General features: G+C 38.3%; 1 protein-coding gene across 8 annotated transcripts in view; it reads right to left on the bottom strand.

The window, feature by feature from the left end:
* Nucleotides 1-1,454: 1,454 nt before the first annotated feature.
* Nucleotides 1,455-19,675, bottom strand: part of GKAP1 (G kinase anchoring protein 1) — a 30,272-nt gene continuing 12,051 nt past the window's right edge. For 5 of the 8 annotated variants that reach the window (XM_075137690.1, XM_075137691.1, XM_075137694.1 and 2 more), the window contains exons 4-12: nucleotides 12,458-12,535; nucleotides 10,739-10,868; nucleotides 9,655-9,677; nucleotides 8,828-8,980; nucleotides 8,335-8,436; nucleotides 6,245-6,302; nucleotides 4,669-4,739; nucleotides 3,720-3,797; nucleotides 1,455-1,755 (exon numbers count right to left, since the gene is read on the bottom strand). In XM_075137690.1, the coding sequence (XP_074993791.1) occupies nucleotides 1,708-1,755; nucleotides 3,720-3,797; nucleotides 4,669-4,739; nucleotides 6,245-6,302; nucleotides 8,335-8,436; nucleotides 8,828-8,980; nucleotides 9,655-9,677; nucleotides 10,739-10,868; nucleotides 12,458-12,535 (741 nt within the window). In that variant the 3' untranslated portion in view covers nucleotides 1,455-1,707. Of the gene's footprint in view, nucleotides 1,756-3,716; nucleotides 3,798-4,668; nucleotides 4,740-6,244; nucleotides 6,303-8,334; nucleotides 8,437-8,827; nucleotides 8,981-9,654; nucleotides 9,678-10,738; nucleotides 10,869-12,457; nucleotides 12,536-19,675 lie in introns of all 8 variants that reach the window. The other 3 variants (XM_075137695.1, XM_075137696.1, XM_075137698.1) reach the window with 3 other exon arrangements.

Below are 19,675 nucleotides of genomic sequence, written 5' to 3'. Positions count from 1 at the left end.
AGGTATTTTGCTTTGTCTCCTTCTTAGTCTCTTCTCTGGCTCTTTCCCTCCAGCTTCTGTGTTCTCTGCTGATTTCCCAGGTAACTGACAGACATTTTCTAATCTGCTTCTAGTCAGGCAGCTCCTACTCGTACTTCTGTAATGTTCCACTTCAACAACTATCCCAAAATAAGTAAGATCTCAGGATTTAGTACTGCAATTCAGTGCTGCACAAACAATTCTGCATTTTTATAGTCATATTGCATTCACTAACAGTTAACGTGGGACAAAAAAAATGTTTGAACTTTGTTTCTTAGTGCAAGAGGAATTGTTTATTACTAGACAAGCTCTGAAGAGTGACACAGGGCACTTTTCAAAGCTAACAGGTAGGAAAGCTCTTTTTACATGGTAGTTGCACATGTCAGCTTCTACATTTTGCAGCTGAAACCCATGTAGCTATGAAAAGGATACAGATCATAAAATCACAAAATGGTTTGGGTCAGAAGGAACCTTTCAAAGATCATCTAAGTCCACCCCCTGCCATGGGCAGGGACATCTTCAACTAGATCAGGTTGCTCAGAGCCCTGTCCAACCTCACCTTGAATGTTTCCAGGGATGGGGCATCTACCACCTCTCTGGGCAACCTGTTCCTGTGCCACACCACACTCTTCATAAAAAATTTCTTACTTATGTCCAATGTAAATCTACCTACTTTCAGTTTAAAACCATTCCCCCTTGTCCTGTCACTATAGGCCCTGCTAAAAAGTCTGTTCCCATCTTTCTTATAAGCCCCTTTTAAGTACTGAAGGGCCGCAATAAGGTCTCCCCGGAGCCTTCTCTTCTCCAGGCTGAATCACCCCAACTCTCTCAGCCTTTCTTCATAGGAGAGGTCTAGCCCTCTGATCATTTTTGTTGCCCTCCTCTGGACCCACTCCAACAGGTCCATGTCTTTCTTGTGCTAAGAACCCCAGAGCTGGATGCAGTACTCCAGGTGGGGTCTCACCAGAGCAGAGTAGAGGGGCAGAATCACCTCCCTCAACCCGCTGGCCACGCTTCTTTTGGTGCAGCCCCAGGACACGGTTGGCCTTCTGGGCTGTGAGCGCACATTGCTGGCTCATGTCCAGCTTTTCATCCACCAGAACCCCCAAGTCCTTCTCGGCAGGGCTGCTCTCAATCCCCTCATCCCTCAGCCTGTATTGATACTGGGGGTTGCCCCAACGCAGTTGCAGGACCTTGCACTTGGCCTTGTTGAACCTCCTATACAGGGAGAGGAAATAATAACCGTTGACTTTTGTTTTTTTAACAGATCTGGATTCAGCAACAGCAAGATGCTTTTGCATGAGCTGTCCCATTTTCAGTTTTGACCTGGTGAAACTTTGACCATTTGCATACTAATGCATTGGGATCTTGATAGTCATTAAATAGAGTCTTCTTAACTGAGAAATTATGTGAAAGCAAGAATTCAAACACAGAAATGGAAGAGTAAATTTTATTGGATAATGAAAAACTAATGGCATTACAGTTGGTTTCAGCTCTGCTGGAATACTATTTTTTCTGTAGCAGAAAGTGCAACAAATCAATTATTCAGACTGTTAAACAAACTAGTAATTGTTAATTTCACTTCAAAAACTGCATAGTTGAGCAGTTGTACAACAAATATATAAATTTCTGCAAAACCCTGAAGAAAGATTTGATGTTTTTTTGCTTTGAATCTAGTGGCAGACGAGATCACTTGCACTGGTCAGATTCTGAGCACCTTCTCCCTTTTTTCCCACTCTGTAAAAAAGAATTAAAACAAGTGTTTAGTTAATATACTAAACATGGCACTTCATAGCTGCAGTTATTTTGTATATTAAAGTAGTATAAATTAACAAGAAAAACACTCAGGAGTTAAGTTGCATACTTTTGTTAAATTATATAATTATTATGGGACAAAAACTTGTCTGAACACAAAATACTGTTATATAAATTAGAACAGTCAAGGCACTTATAGGATGCATAACAAAGATGTTAACATCTAGGGATAAAACCACACTGGTTTATTGCTTTTTTTGTTGTTTTTTGTTTGTTTCGTTGTTTTTAATCCACAGATTTTGGTTACTTTTGTTTTTTTGAAAGGCATCCTTATGTTTCAAAGCAGTATTCCATAAAAAAGTGGGCCTCATGTTATCAAAGACGATGCCACAAAAAGTATAATATAAGAAGGGTTGTCCTGGTCAGTCTTCAAGATTACAGGAAAGAATAATAAAACCAGAAACAACAATCCCTGCAAGGCAGGTAAGACAGTTTTTTCTAAAACAAAACACACAAAAAAACCCCCAATTAAATAAAAAATAAAAACCTAACCAGCCAAACAAAAAATGTTTGTGATTAATTAAGCAAGAAATACAGCAAGATGTGAAAAGATAAAAGCATCTTAGACTGGAAAGGGCGGGGGGAAAAGAGCAACAGAATACTTGATTTTGCAGTAATTACTAAGCATGTAACAGAAAACCATTTTTTGTAAATTTTTACTGTTATTCTTTTAATCCTGTTTATTTCAATTAACCACAAGATAAATTTATCTTATTCAAAAACTTCTATTTACAGAGAAAAATACTTAACATTAGCAAAGGCATGGATGGGAGGGGAAGGCAAACAGAAAGACTTAAGTTGTAAGTTGGAACAGTGATGTGAATGACTGAATTTGACAAGAGATTTACTTTAGCTTCAGTTACTGGTAGGAGCACTCAGCTTGCCTGTAAGGGACTGAACAAGCATATATATTTGTCAACTGCTGCAAGACAATTTTAAGAAGGAACTTGCTCACTTGCAGTAAAGTGACAAGGGGAAAAAGACAACAGAAAAAGACAAGAGATTACGTCCAGAAACCCATGTAATGCTAGCCAAAGAATTTGATGTAATCAGAAAAGATTTGTTGCTTCAGAAAGAGTAATTATGGTTTAATGAGCCAGTTTTCACAAAATTATAGTATTCCAACACAAACAGTATGTTGCAACTTGAAATAGGATAGCTTGCCAAAGACTAGACGGCTACCTTAGAAGTTCCCATTATATACTACAGGCTCTCCTTGTAACCTATGCAAAAGGTCACAGTCAAAACAAACAAACAAACAAAACCAAACCCACCAAAACCAAAGACACCCCCAAAATGTGTCAAGTCATGCATAAGTTCAAATCCTTACTCACACATACTGTCACTCTTTAAAAAAAAGTCAGAATGTTAATCAGCATACTATTTATGCAAAAATTAACTGAAATTCACTAACATGAGTTGTATTAGCAGCCAAGTTGAACAAAACAGCATATGTGCAGTCAGCAAGACACTGATCTTATCACTCATATTTCGACACAACTTGCTGTGAATCTCCTACAAAGATTTGGCTAGACAGAACTAAGATACAGAACCAAAGAAAGAATGTGGCAAAAAAAGCCATGAAGTCTACAGTTAGCCCAGTTACACACAGTTAAGACTTAGAAAATGAAACCAACTTGGTGCTTGAAGTATGTTTATTGACCAGCATACCTCAAGAAGTTTTAAAGTACAAAACAGGTAGTAGACTTCGACTTGGCAAAACTATGCTTTAGTTTTGCTGCCGTTTTTTTTTCCTACAATATGAACAGCTAATTTTTTTTTAGCTGGAAAAATTACAGCTAATAGGTCAGTTCAGAGCATGTTACCTCACGATAGTGTCAGCTACATCAAGAACAGGTAAGCTTACAAACGCAGAAAATAACTACCTGATATTTTGTTAATTCTGCTTGCAGTAGTTTCACTTTGGATCTTTCTCGCTCTAATGCAGCATGAAGTACAGTTACCTAAAACATACAGGATATGAATTTATAAAATACCCTTAACGTCTGTGAGTTTATCAAGTCAATGTTGTTCTCCATTACTATTGCGTTGGACAAACAGGTAATACATGCTGAGTTCAAGAGTGACTACCACTATCATTGTGCGTGAACTGAAAGTACAAGTAAAGTATTCTTTAATGACTTCTATTTCCCAAGCAACATTTACTGGTTTACCTGTGTAATGATATAGAGAGCTATAAAGTTAGAAACGCTTCTGACTTTTGGACTCTGCATTAGTTAATTCCATAAAACACTTAACTGATACAGTATTATGCAAGACAGACAAGCTCATTACATCACCCTCAAAAAATAGTACTGTGTTATATGTAAGGCATTTGGACAAGTCAAGGGCTTAGAACTAATAGTCATTGCGGCCGAAAAACTAAGTGTAAAAGTCTTGCATGCTCTCTGCTACAGTGACTTGCCAACTGACATGTCTTAAGTAATTTGTAGCTCACTTATGTTGATAAACTTGAGGCTAGAAATAAAAAAAGCACCAAACACACACACAGGAAAGAAGCATCTTCTGAAGCACCTTTCTGAGCTTCCTAGCTTGGGTTACTAGAGAATGATATAAGGTGCTGTTCAGAGCAAAATCATTTCAGGCGTGCTGAGGTCTGCTGTCTTTCCAGGAACAGTTCTGAGTCATACTGGAGATTTACATAATATACATCCTCCGACACACATAGTGCAGGGCTAAGGATGAAATGTAACATTTTTTGCTTCCAACAAGTTTTTCTTTCAACTTCCTCCCTCCCCCGCCTCTATCACTGCCTTAAATAAATAGCACCTTTGAAATACCCATGAAATTTTACATTTAGAAATGTTTGCATACCTCTTCGGTCAATTCATTTTTGATAATTTGAGATTCATCAACCTGTAGGGGTATTTCTGCTTTGTCTTTCACTACAGAGAGAGAAAGATAACAGCATGAGGATCCTTCTAGATTTACAGGTCTTCATCTGCAATAGCACTGTGACATCGCTTTATTTCACTATTTTGTTATCTCTAAATAATGCTGTCTTCACTAAAAGAACAGTAAAAGTTGTAAATCAAAACCAGTGACCACTCATTAGTAGCAGCTTGAAAAGTCCTGGAGATTAAACCCCAACCTTGCACTACTTACTGCACACTTAACCCTGTAAGCAGCATGGATTTTAGAGATATCCAAAGTCCATCAGGAAACTGAATATTGACAATGGATCAAGATTTTGGGATCGTAAATTTCACATACGAGCTCAGTCATAGCTATGGAAACTTCTATTTACTCAAATATGGAGATGTTTAAACTATTTAGCTAGCGTCTGTGAAATATCTGTGGATATCTTAAAATTCTTAATATGAAGAAATTAAGTTTTTTCAAGATTCAATTCTGCCATAACCTTCTTATTCTCAAAATACAGAATACTCAGTCCGTAGAAAAACATAAAATTGCTCATTTTATAGTATGTTACTATTCCACAAACAAGAAAAAAACCTTCAGAACTTCACCTCTTTCCTCTCAAGATGAAAATATTTCATCTTGGCTCAGACACTGACCTGAAGTAATAAAGTTCCAAGTTAAAATTTGCAATGATCAATCACATTATGAACATTTGAACTAGCTTAGACATAGTTTTTGTAAACATACTTTACAGAGAAAAATTGAGCTCTTTTTTAGCTGAAAATTTAGCCCAGAGAAAAAACTATATTCAAGAGCTAAATTAAGAAACTGAAAAGCAAAGGCAATTTTGTAACAAAGTTAGTGTGGCTAGCATCATTGACTCAAACAACTTCATCAGGCAAGATTAGGAATATTAAAGCATAACTGCATAACAAGTATAAAGATACCAGGGTATTTATATATATATAAGTGTATATATTTTTTTTTCCCCAAACTTTGACAACAAACTCAATCATAAAAACTCTGAATAGTGTTGTAACAGAAGGAAATTATCACACAGTTGCATATATAGTCCTGTGGTTTAGCTATCCCTATTCATTGTGTGACAAAAGACTCGCTTAGGTGTAGCATGATGTTTCCAACAGTTCAAAGCACAGCTTGCAAAGCTGCAAGAACTGAACGGTTTCCTTACGTGTGTCTGAACAGATATTACAATAAGATCAGTCCAGAACAGATAGCTGTCACTAGCAAAAGAAAGTTTAACTCGAAGAATCATTGTACCTAAAACGTAACTGAACAGTTTATATTTCAAAGAATGATCTCAACATGCAACTGATTATTTCAGTATATGAAATGCAGTACTGTGTGGTCCCCCAGATTCTGTACTTCACTGGAGTCACTGCAAATTAATAGCTTCTTAGTTCTTTATAGCTGTCACTGAGCCAAGTTATTTTTAAAAAGCTGCTTTGAAAGTTCCTTCCAGGTTTTAAGAAGAACTTTTAAGTTACCTGATAAAACTCTTACTTACTTTCACCTTCTCGCATCATCTTCAGAAGCTGTGCATTTCTTACTTTTTTATACTTTGCCTGTATTAAAGAGATTGAATTATTACATGTATACCCTACTAAAAAAAGTTTTCTGTAAAATAAGCATGACTAAGCTTAGAGTTTAGATGTTTAGAATGATGACTTCTGCAGAGAATCTAATCATAGAATCACAGAATCATTTAACTTGGAAAAGACCTTTAAGATAATCTATGTCTTAATTAAACCGCAGCCAAAGTAAGGAATGCATGACAGCAGAAGTGGATTGATAACTGAGAGTCAAGAAAAAAAGGCAAGCACAGGGCTTAGAGCAAGTTAAAATAAGAAAGTTATGTCAGTGCCTTGATAGTGCAGGAACCACCATTCAGGTCTGCCTGAAGTATCTAGGCCTGTTGCATCAAGGGCTTTGTGGTTTCTCCCCTGAAAAGTTACAAAAATTACAATGCACTTTCTAGATACCAAGATAGTATAAACAGTTTGCCATATTACTTGGCAAGTAGGACAAGACCCCCACTGCTCTACAGACTATTTTATTCAGCAGTTATTGTTATTACGTTACAGTTTCTTTCCTTTTCAACTTTTTACATTTTACTACTCAAGAATCTATTTTTGCTGTTTTTTCCAATCTAGCGTGTGATAGACACACACAATCTAAAGTGTGGTATCACCACACTTTCTTCATAAGTCAGTCACTTCTTTTCCTTAATTGGCCACCAATGTCAGTTCTAGCCATGTATCTTAGCTGTAAACTTGTTTTTGCTATCAGAAGTCTCTTCATGCAGTTTGCTGTTGTAGGTTCTTGTAAAAAGTTTAATTTCAGACATACTTTTTTTGTATTAAAGAAGCTACTATCTTCCACTTCAAGTATCACACCAGTCCTTGAAGATAATTAACTTACATTTAAGCCAGACCTTTCATGGCCACCTAAAACTGTATTAAGGTCTGGACAAGTTCATAAAATTAAACACCTGCATCACCATCCATCACCTCACCAGTATCCTTATGCATAGTGTTTATTCCGTCAAATGTGATCAAGTGCTGATAGTGGTAAATACGAATGGTTTTATACTTTAAGATGTCATCTGGGGATTCCAAGTTTAGTACACAGTGAAAACAGCTGTTAACAAAGTTCATGTCTTTATTACTACAAGTAGAAGTACTTCTTGGAAGCATCAGAAAACTCCCAACCTGTCAACTGCTCAGTCTACCTTAAGCAATGAATAAAAATAGTAATAAAATCACCTAAAATAATTCCTTGCCCCTTTACTGTATTTTGTTACAATACCAGTTCCTCATAGAAATTTTGCCCTTTTTGTTCTAGATACTATCAGACAATGCTAACATGGACTGAAAACAGGGAGACAGAGACATTTTCCCTAGCTACTCTGGTATGTAGCAATACTACATCATTATTGATGAGCAAATCTTTTTTTCCTGGTGTGTTTTAGCATATGATGAATCTCATTTCCAATTTGACTTGTATGTAACAAGAAAAGATATAATAAAATACAGGACTCCATTCTTGTTATCTTTAAAGGAACTTCTCTTAAACCTGACAAAATACTCATTGATTTCTTTAACCGCTTCAAATACTGGACTGAATGTACAAAAAATCCCAACAGTATGTAGTTCTTAAATGCAAGAAAAGCTGAGTAGCATTTAAAAAACAAATAGTTGGAAAAGACCCAAAAAGTCCAACTTCCTGCTCAAAACAGAGCTAACTTCCAAGACAGATCAGATTGCTCAAGATCTTGCCTAGCCTTAGACTGCATCTTTATTTTTTTGACCATAAAAATAGCAGTACTAGAAAACAAGTAGTGACTGATATACCAGATAGGATGTTTATTTCTGGATGCTTTGTCTTGAGTCTTTTGATTATTTTTAGATTCTTACTTAGTTACCAAGAAAGACCACTTCATGTGGTACTGAAGGAATAATTTGCTCTGTAAATACATAATCTGTAGCCAGTCTAAAGCATCTCTGCAGATTGGTCATATTTTAATAAATACTTTGTTTCAAATGTATAATAATGTTAAATTTTGTCTACTATTTGAAGGTATTATTAGCTACATACCTCCCACTGAGTTACTGTATTTTTCAGTTGCTCAATTTCTGCATCTTTCTTTTCAAGCTCCAGCTTTAGACATTCTGTTTTTCCATCTTTCAAAACACTCTCCTATAAGCAAGAAAACATCACTTCTTAGTAATTTAGTCATGTGAATTCGATTCTTGGGAAAGGCAACTTACTTGTTTGTTGAGAAGAGAATTTTTGATCAAAACTAAAGAAATATATGTGCATAGATACCAAAAGGATAAGAAACGCAGTAATAAATATTGGCATTTTCTGTGGAGCAAAAATTATTTCAGTCGCAAGTGTTCCATGTTTAAAAAAATTAAGTCATTTAAATACCTCTTCAGATAGATAAAAATATTACAGTGTTGTGAGTTTTTTAATTCTTTAAGATTATCATGCTTTTGATTTGTGCTTTCTTCTACTCCCTTCTGATCATTGAGTAAACTTCATCAGGCCAACTTCTTCACTTCAGAACAACTGCTGTTTTACATGCCTGGTTGTGTTCATGAGATGTGCAGTTATCTGCTTCACTGTAATCAGTGAGCTGGACTCTCCTTTTCTCTCTTTCAAGTATTCTGTGAACGTCATCCTCCAGCCTGTTGAAAAATCCTCCATCATGCAACGAAGGCTGGGAAGAGTTCAGTTCCTGTCAAAAATAAGTACTATAACGTATCTTCCTTTACATGTAAGTTAATATTGAGGTAGAAATCAACATGTTTAAAAAATAGCTTAAGTCATGGAAAAGCATTACATCTAGATTTTTTTTTATGTTGTACATCCTGAGAATACTGTGACTTCGACCTACAGAATGATACCCATTGAAGAGCCTAGAAATTAACAGGTAACATTTAGCCGATGATGATATTAGACAAAAGCAAGAAGTTGGAATTTAATAATTTTGCACTATGACTACACTAATCTATGTTTTATTTCATTGTTAACTGTTCTTCCCTCTAAGAGTTTTAATATTTGTGGACTGCACGACAACATAGTACATGACAGTACTTTATCTAATTTGCTTCTCTTTTTTGTACTACAATTTGTATTTTTTAACATGCTTTTAAATCTGCAGGTTGCATCAAAGACTATCTGAAAACTAAAGAAGCAAGAGATAGTTCTAAGAAAGCCAATACTAAGTTCTCAAGGTACAAGAACCGCAGACATACGTCTCTATTAAATCTGCATCTGTAAAAATTTTCCAAATGGAAATCAGTCAGTTTAAGAATGTATAAATGACTGTTGCTACAGAAAGTGCCAAAATAGTTTACTTCTAAACATATGAGGTTTTTTTTCTATTAAACTAGTTTGAATAAAACTTACCTCATGTTTTTTAGCAAGGTTATCTGAAAAGAATAGAAAAAAATGACATCAATAAGTTACTCAAATCTTGTTTAGCTGGCTACTGAAACGACATTTTGAAAAGTGGGGGAAAAACCCCATCTGTTGGAGTTCTTCAACATTAACTCTCCTCTCAAAGTCACAATAAAAAAAGTCATTACTGAAGCATTAGAAGCCAAGATTATAAACTATGTATTACATCAATCCTTGTATTTGCGTCTTCTCCCAGATCTTTCAGACTATTTAATCAAAAGCAGCATCCCGTATTTGTTTGCTTCAGTTAAAGTGGAAGGCAATGTCTTTGGTATAGACACTTAAGGAATTTGTTGGTTTGTTTCTTTTTAAGTCTATTTAGGTTTTTATAGCATGTATCTCACTGTATACCTGAATGCCTTCCATGCCTTCCAGATTGCTGTGCTTTCAATCTTTTTCCTCTATTCGTTTGGAAATGATGCGTTTAATAAATATTGTCGATTTAGATAAAAACATCCTTAAAAGAAAAGCCTTAGAAAACAAATTACTTTCTTCCTTTTCGAGCATCTACCTTGATTTCTTCACTAAAATTCAGAAACTCTGCTCTATAGACACAGATGAAGGAATTTTAAACATATAAATAATGCATATAATGAGTATATGTAAGTTATTTCAGTATTTACTCATCTTAATAAAAGCCAGTATCATGAAGAAAGGCAAAAAATGACTTGCTATTACCCAGGAAACAGAGAAACTCACTTGCCTGAGGAGTGTAAACTTAGTAAAGCAAAAAAACCCACTGAGATTTTAAAGAAAAGTCATGTTAAGAGTGTTTGAGTCCACCACCCACCCCAGGGATACTACATGAAATTATGTTTTCCTTAACCTCTTCTTTTTTTCCTGCTAATCTAACTAGCCCATTATTATATAATGAACACTTAGCTTTAGACTCGGTAGGACACACTAACTGCAACTCATTTAGTGTTTGTTTAAACACAGTACTAATGAACAGAGACAGAAGGCCATTTTGCTGTTAGCACACCTACTATGAAAATTCCAAGTAGAACAGCTCATATGGTATGATAAGGCATACCTATATTACTGTCTGACTGAAAGTCTTTCAGAGACACAGTGAGAGGTTTGTCTTTTCCTTGCTGGTTCTTTTTCTCTTTCTTATTCACAGACTTTGACTGAGGTGAAGTATTTTCAACGTTTTCATATTCCTAGAAGAATAAAGTCCCACTGGTGTAATTTTTCTTCAATACCCAAATATTTTTTCCTGAAGCTTTATAAAGGAAAAAAAAATAGTGATAATGTACTAAAGGAGATTTTAGCCAGAGCAGTAATTTGCAGGCTTCAGATTGGTTTAAAGAATGCGAGACATACCAGCAATTAAGCATCGATTCTGTTCTCTGAAGTAGAGCATTGCTCTTCACTAAACAGCAAATGAACTATCAGCCTAATACTTCCTCAATCACCTACATCAAATTTTATCCAGAAACTCATAAACTGAGAATATACGGTGGTCAAACGCAGGAAGGCAGAGTGCTACACAATACAGGTTAGCACTTCCTTTAAAAAACAGAGGTCTACTGTACCCTCTTTTTATTCTCAAAATATGCTTACTCATTCAGTAGAAGTCAGAGAGCTATTAGTGTGCAACAATGCTCTACCAATTGACCTTACTCCTATTCAAATCAGACAGCCTGGTACATGATAACCATTTGAACTGGCATCCCGCCTCCCCACACATCTACATTAACATTAACATTATCTATGTCCCAGTTGTTAAAAATAATCTTAAATACTAATTAATTAAATATTTCAATTAAGATTAAAAAAAGGTTAAATAATCTTAGGAAAAAAATTGTTACGTAGAAAGCAAAGATGGAGTGCTTTTCTTTCCATAGAAACAAGATTTGTTCAGCATACTCACGTGCTGTATATTTTGAATATATAGTATATATTTTAAATTATTCAGATGCAATTCTCAAAAAGTCTACAAACGATGCTATGCCACTATGCCTGAAGGTTGTCTTCACTTTTTAAAAAAGGACTTTTAGTATTGAAGTTAAAAGTTTATCCTTGGTTTTCAAGAACTATGGCACTCCCCCCCACCAAAAGCTGAAATATTGTATTGCAATTTTTATTGCACGTGCAATTTTTATTTCTTTATGATGCATAACTATGTTTAAATTTACATATTTTCATAACATTTAATTGGCTCCTGATTTATTGCAAATAAGCAGCAACTTCCTGTTAGAAATAAAAATTTCATCTAAGCATACTTTTTCAGAACAATTCTACAAGTGTTCCATAAGAACCACTCAGAAAACAGCATCGTGACCAGCTACAAAAATGTATACAGCTTATTAGAACTAAAATATTTACACTCAGAGAAAAGATGTTAGCAAAAAAGCAAATGATTCAACCATAACTAACACTTTAAGGCGTAAGGAGAAGTCAGTGCTTTGATTCTCTTACTCTTCAAGTGTGTTGGATTTTTTCTGAGGAAGGTCAAGATCTCTCACGGTACTCCTAAAAAAATTTCAGCACATTTATATGCCAGAAAATTGGAAAAGTAGAAGTAATTTTCCACCTTTACAGGCCAATTTTAAAAAAAAAAACCACCCAAAACTATTATATAGGATTTCTTTCAAACCCAGTATTTCTGAACTCTTAAGCATCTGAACAGTGTAAGCAAACAATTTACATGAAAAAAATGGTACTTTTAGGAGGTTTTTTGCTTTGTTTTTAAAATTCAAGCCTCGAAGTAGTACAGCTTTTACATTAGGATGAATCCTGCAAATACCTTTTTGTGCTCTTCGTATTCCAGTTTGCTTAGCAGCAATGCTTTTTCAAGATCAGCTTCAAACATTTCAGATGTCAGCTGAAGAAACAAAATTAACATATTTCACGTGACTACGTTATTAAAAAAAAAAAAAGGCAGACAAACCCACTAAGACCACACTAAAATTTCAGTTTCAATACACATATCACTCCAGTTGCCAAAAAGCTAAGTTTCACTGATATGACATATGGCATTATTAACAGCTAATATACTCTTCTGTACCATAAGTAATAAAATACCTTGCTTCAGGAAACTTTGTGATGGATGTAAGCATACAATAAGTTGTGAACATCTTTATGGAATACAGTTACCATCTTGATGATTTGTTTACATGAGATTTCCTTAAAATAATTTTTATTTTTAGTCTGAAACATGAAAACCAGAAGATGTTAAAGGATGAAATTGGTCATTTTAGACCACCAGAAAGTCTAAGTGCTCATCCATTGCACAGAAAAGATTAGGTTAAGCACACTTTATTTTTTTCTCAAAAAGAGAGGAGAACTAAGAAAAACTGAATTATTTCAAGATGTTTCCTCTTTCATTTCTGAGAAAAGTAAGTATGTGAGTCTTCTTGGGAGATGGAAAGAAAATTTGAAGCTTTCTAGGTGTGAGCTATTAAGAAAAAGAACTAGGAACAACACAACAGAAATGAAAGATGGGATATGTCTTTTTTCTTGCGTTACAGGAAAATAGGAAAGTGCAGGAAAGTCCAGATCCTGCTGCACAGAAGGTTGAAGGATTGAATTGAGAAGACTGCTACCAGCAACAGTTCAATGGAGCCAAAATAAGAGATTTGCCTAGAGGATATAGATGCTATAGTCGAGGTAGACAGTGGATCATCTAAATGTATAAACAGCTAATAACCTATGTTACTGTTTATAGCAAAGTTAACCAAGATTAAGTTGTTCTGAATGCAAAACTCTGTTCCTTTGAGATCTACTGTCTTAAGGAATCACTACAATCCCCTGTGTGACATGCTGCCAAATGGAAGCCTTATTCTTCATCATAGCTCTCTCCTTTTCATGCCCTTAACTGAAATATTAATTAGTAAAAATAATTACTTCAACCATCATTATCTTGTTCTTTGAATTTCAAATTGAGGTCCTTTTCATTCATTCCAGAATAGACTACAACAGCTGTTAAAATGAATAAATTACTTAAGTGGTCTTAACCTACTTTGCCCAAACTGGGCTGCGTGACGTACGCTAGCTTTTTTGTCTATTGGAACCATGTTCGGGAAAAAACCTTACAACTTCCCATATGCTTTACATGTGCCTAATAGTGATTTATTATATGGTGTAAAAGCACACACATTTTTCCTAACTGCTTGTTCAGCAATGCATATGATCAGTCTTGCATAAGAGAAAACCAAAGATTGGCTTCTAGTTTTTGCCACAGTAAACCAGCCCTTTTTGAGCGCTTATTTGAAACACGGTAAAATAGTGCTCTCAGCATAAATTTCTACAAGATTTCATGTAGACTTTGGGGTGCAGTCATTCCTAGCTTTGCATTTGGTTTGTGGTTGAAGCTTAGCATCAACTGATTGCACTGGGCCTCACTGGCAAGGCTTTTGTAGCGGGGGAGGTGGGGAAGAGCCATGGACCCACTGCGGCAGCCAGGCTGGAGGCACCTCGGAACCCCGAAGGGCTGCACACACCGGCAGGAGCAGGGCAGCCGCCCGAGTGGCAACCGGCAGGGACGACCTTCCCCGGACCGCTACTGGTGGAGGGGCCCCCGCAAACGGACCCCCGTCTCCGGCGCTGCCCGGCTGCTGTGGCCTGCAGCAAGGGGACTGGAGAACAAGAGGGGGAAGGAGGGATTTTGCAGTGGCAAGGGGTGTTTTATTCCTTAAGTGTTTGTCTTCTTTCAGTATCAGAATCAGTAATTAGAGGTTTGATAACTGACAATAAATTTAATTGACTGAAATTCCCCAAAAATCAATGAACTGTTTTTGCCCACAATGGTTGAATCCAATCTGACAATGATAGTTATCTATGAAAAATTAGGCCTTGTAGTCCGCTACGCTGAAAAACTCAACATGAACATAATAAAAAGGAGAGAATGGGGATTAAAAAAAAATCAGACTACCGAAAAGAGAACAATTAACACACAAAAATAAGGTAAACTCACATGAAAAATGAACTTAGGATTTTTACCTTTGTGTGTCTGAAAGTGCTAATTTAGCACACACGCTCCTAAATAATTACAAGAATCAGTACCACCCCAATGTTTGTTATAACTATTAAAAACTGCACAAAAACTGCATTATGTAATCTCTAGTACAACAATAACCCTATCGTAATTTACTTACGTAGCAGTCATTCAATTCAGTGAGTGTGAAGCTGGCTATACAAAGGTCGCTACTTCTAAGCCGCAGCTGACTTAAGAGCTTTAGACTTGAATATTCTCAAAGCCAGTCATCTCCCCCATAGTTTCCCCAAGCACCTTCCATCCTGCTTCTATCCGTAGCCTGACTGTCTCAGAATAGATAGCTATAGGCTCACTACCACTTAAACCTATCCAAAAATCTAGAAACCACATGCTCCTTTGCTTAGGTACTGGGAGTGCACATCCAATAGGCAAGCTCTAGAGTACACCTCATAGTCGTCAGAAATTGAGATCCATGCACAAAGCTATTACAGTGACTCTCTTAAAAGCTTTGCTGAAGAAAGACCATGATGTTTACGTAATAGCTCCATAGTTAAGACAAATGTTGACAATCCTTTAAAAGGAAAGTGCCAGGCAATATGGTAATTTGGAGGGTAAATAAGAAAAGAGGAGCTCTTCATGAACTGGGAGATGCTCTTTGTGGAGCTGACCTCTGAGGAAGCAGGGAGACACTGTTTCTCACCCAGTGCTGAGTATCACCCTCCATTGCAGTACGCAATTTAAAATTTACCTCTTCATTATCAATATTGGATTACTGGACAAGGGAAACTACAGAACTAAGAGGCTAGGATTTCATGCCTTCTGAATCTGAAGAATTCAAACTCATGTCTCTCCTCTCAGATAAGCATGTGCCAGTTGCAGTTTGAACCTTCCTGCCAATCAGTTTCTCCAACTCAAAGAAGAGATGCTTTTATTAAATCTTACGATACAGTCAGCATGTCTTTATGAAAAAACAACACAGGGACAGCAGAAGAGTTCAAAGCACTAATCAACATTTGATGCAACTTTGACTAAACAAGGTATTCTGTCAAACAAACCTTTCAAAAAAATTGTCATAGATGTGGAGTAATGCCATTTTGTTTGGGAATTCTGCATTCTCAAGTCTGCTGAACCCACTTTGCAGCTGGTCCCGTCTTTCCCGTAACAGAAAAAAAAACCAAAACGGACTTTTCATAAGCTTCGAATACTTCTCATCTTCATCTCAAAAGAATACCTTACCTCTTCTTCCTACTACAGGGACCTCCCGCAAGTTTTAACTACCATCTCTTGCTAATTTTAAGAGTGGTGCTATTGTGGGCTTCAAGACAGTTTAACTGATTCTTTCTTTAATGCATACCACACCAACATAAGCATGGCTTCTCTCTTTTCCCTTACCTTTTTTCTCTGTATCTGCCTTTAATATAACAACTTGTTCTTAAAAAGCTGTACATAGACCCTATCAAGTTTATATTCCTAAAGTGAAGGTAATGATATAATAAGCCAATACATGAGCCACAGCTGACAAAGACTTTAACACCCTCCACCTGAGGCTTCATTCTCTCTCAGAATTCAGGATTCAATAGGCTGAGAGGAGCAAGACCTCACTGCTAAATAGCTAAGACACGTGGCTTGGGTAGGGTAATCCCTGCATACACGTATGTGTACCATGCAACATCGCCCAATAAAAGTAATACCTGAGGGAATTAGCCGTGCTAGAAGTGATTTACGATGACCTGAACAATGAGCAGTTAACCAAAGATCCAAATGAAGTCAAGTGCACCCAACCCATGTGGCGGAAGTTTGTACGGAGTGCAGCAGCATCACACACAAACTCATTGGCAATAATGACCTGGAAAAATGGAGGGGAGCAAAAGGTGGATGAATTGGCTGGCCAACTCTGGCAATACGAAGAAAGTCTCTCTTCCTCCCTATGGGCCTGTGTCTCTGCTGTGGAGAAACTGTCTCAGGAGGTCCAGCAACTCAAGAGGATATGTCCTGCTCCCCACCTGCACGGGCCAGCGTCTCAGCCATTAGGAGCAAGCTGCCTCTGGCAGAAAGCACCAGGGGAGACTCGAGGTTGACCCCTGGGGTTCTGGAGTCGGGGATACAGAGGATCCGAGGCTCGCTACACTCCAACTGAGAAGGAGATATTGGCAGCATATGAAGGGGTTCAAGCTGCTTCGGAAGTGGTTGGCACTGAAGCACAGCTCCTCCTGGCACCCCGACTGCCGGTGCTGGGCTGGATGTTCCAAGGGAGCATCCCCTCTACACATCATGCAACTGATGGTACGTGGAGTAAGTGGGTCGCACTGATCACACAATGGGCCTGAACAGGAAACCCCAGTCGCCCAGGAATCTTGGAGGTGATCACGAACTGGCCAGAAGGCAAAGATTTTGGAATATCCCCAGAGGAGGAGGTGACGCGTGCTGAAGAGGCCCCACTGTATAACAAACTACCAGAAAACGAGAAGCAATATGCCCTGTTCACTGATGGGTCCTGTCGCCTTGTGGGAAAACATCGGAGATGGAAGGCTGCTGTATGGAGTCCTATACGACAAGTTGCAGAAACTGCTGAAGGAGAAGGTGAGTCGAGCCAGTTTGCAGAGGTGAAAGCCATCCAGCTGTCTTTGGATATTGCTGAATGAGAAAAATGGCCAGTACTTTATCTCTATACTGACTCATGGATGGTGGCAAATGCCCTGTGGGGGTGGTTGCAGCAGTGGAAGCAGAACAACTGGCAGCGCAGAGGTAAACCCATCTGGGCTGCCGCATTGTGGCAAGATATTGCTGCCCGAGTAGAGAACCTGACTGTAAAAGTACGTCACGTAGATGCTCACGTACCCAAGAGTCGGGCCAGTGAAGAACACCAAAACAACCAGCAGGTGGACCAGGCTGCTAAGATCGAAGTAGCTCAGGTGGATCTGGACTGGCAACATAAAGGTGAATTGCTTATAGCTCAGTGGGCCCCTAACACTTCAGGCCATCAAGGAAGAGATGCAACATATAGATGGGCTCGTGATCGAGGGGTGGACTTGACCATGGACACTATTGCACAGGTTATCCATGAATGTGAAACATGCGCTGCAATCAAGCAAGCCAAGCGAGTAAAGCCTCTTTGGTATGGAGGATGATGGTTGAAATATAAATATGGGGAGGCCTGGCAGATTGATTATATCACACTCCCACAAACCTGACGCGGTAAGCGCTATGTGCTCACCATGGTGGAAGCAACCACCGGATGGCTGGAAACATACCCTGTGCCCCATGCCACTGCCCGGAACACCATCCTGGGCCTTGAAAAGCAAGTCCTATGGCGACATGGCACCCCAGAAAGAATTGAGTCAGACAACGGGACTCACTTCCGAAACGCCCTCATAGACACCTGGGCCAGAGAGCATGGCATTGAGTGGGTCTATCACATCCCCTACCACGCACCAGCCTCCGGAAAAATTGAACAATACAATGGACTGCTAAAGACAACACTGAGGGCAATGGGTGGTGGGACATTCAAGCATTGGGACACATATTTAGCAAAAGCCACCTGGTTAGTCAACACCAGGAGATCTTTCAATTGAGCTGGCCCTGCCCAATCAAAACCCTTACGTACTGTAGATGGAGATAAAGTCCCTGTCGTGCACATAAGAAATATGCTGGGGAAGACAGTCTGGGTTACTCCTGCCCCTGGCAAGGTAAAACCCATCCGTGGGATTGCTTTTGTTCAAGGACCTGGGTGCACTTAGTGGGTGATGCGAAAGGATGGGGAAGTCTGGTGTGTACCTCAAGGGGATTTGATTTTGGGTGAAAATAGCCAATGAACTGGATTGTGTGATGTTAGTTACTATATAATACTGTATGTCATCAATTCTGTGGTTATTATATGTTGTATCAAAGGTATTGCAGTAAGAATCACCCAGATTAATGAAGAATGAACTCCGATGAAACCAAGCAAAGTGCAACGATGATAGAACCGGATGAGCACAGTGGTAATGGGACCAGAACTGGCCTCAGCATGCAACAGTCCAACACCACACCATCTCTCCTGCCCTGAAAGACTGTTACGACAGATGGAACCCGAAGTCATGGACTAAATGAACTCAACAGACATTTTAGAGGGGTGGCCCATAGACTGAGGGAATGATACCTCTGTGTGTGTATATATCAAAAGGGAGGAAAAGGTGTGAGGATTAATTGGAATGTATTGGAAAATATGAGACCTGGGCATGATGTAGATGGTACAGAATAAGGGGTGGATACTGTCCTGGTTTGGGCTGGGACAGAGTTAACTTTCTTCCCTGTAGCTTGGGGGGGTGTGCTGTGTTCTGGGTTTGGTATGAGAGAGGCATCGATGGCCCACTGATGCTTTGGTTGTTACTGGGTGGTGCTTGCCCTGGGGACTTTTTTTTTCTTTTCGGTCTCCCATGCCCTGCCACGTGCAGAGGAAGCTGGGGGGGGGGAAGGGGGCCGGAGAGCATAGCCAGGGTGGCTGACCCAGCTGGCCAATGGGGTATTCTATACCATGTGACATCATGCTCAGTATAAAAACCGGGCATGGTGTGGGGGCTCGCCCACCATTTGTGACACGCAGTCAGTGGTTGGTGAGCAGTTGCATTGTGCATTGCCTGTTTTGCATATTCTGTTACTGTTGTTATTCTCATTGTTATTATTACTGTTCTACTTCATTTTATTTCAATTATTAAACTGTTTTTATCTCAACCCGCGAGTTTTCCTATTTGTGCCCTCCCGATTCTCTCCCCCATCCTACCAGAGGGGGTGGGTGAATGAGCGGCTGCGTGGGGTTTATTTGCTGGCTGGGGTTAAACCACGACATGCTGTAACTCATTACTTCGAAAAAGTAGCATTGAATGCATATCCTGAAATGGAACTGTTATGACAATTTGGGCAACAAGATTACAGACAATAGAACAAGTTATTACTTAAACTGTTGGTGATAATATTAAATAGAAAAAATAAAGCATAGCTGTGGATATTGAAGGCTCATGGTTCTTTGTGTTCTTTCTTTACTTCCTAATT

Source organism: Calonectris borealis, chromosome Z (genome assembly GCF_964195595.1).
Source record: "Calonectris borealis chromosome Z, bCalBor7.hap1.2, whole genome shotgun sequence".
NCBI classification, from domain to species: Eukaryota; Metazoa; Chordata; class Aves; order Procellariiformes; family Procellariidae; genus Calonectris; species Calonectris borealis.
Note: the sequence above shows the minus strand (reverse complement) of the source record. Positions and strands in the feature narration are given on the sequence as shown.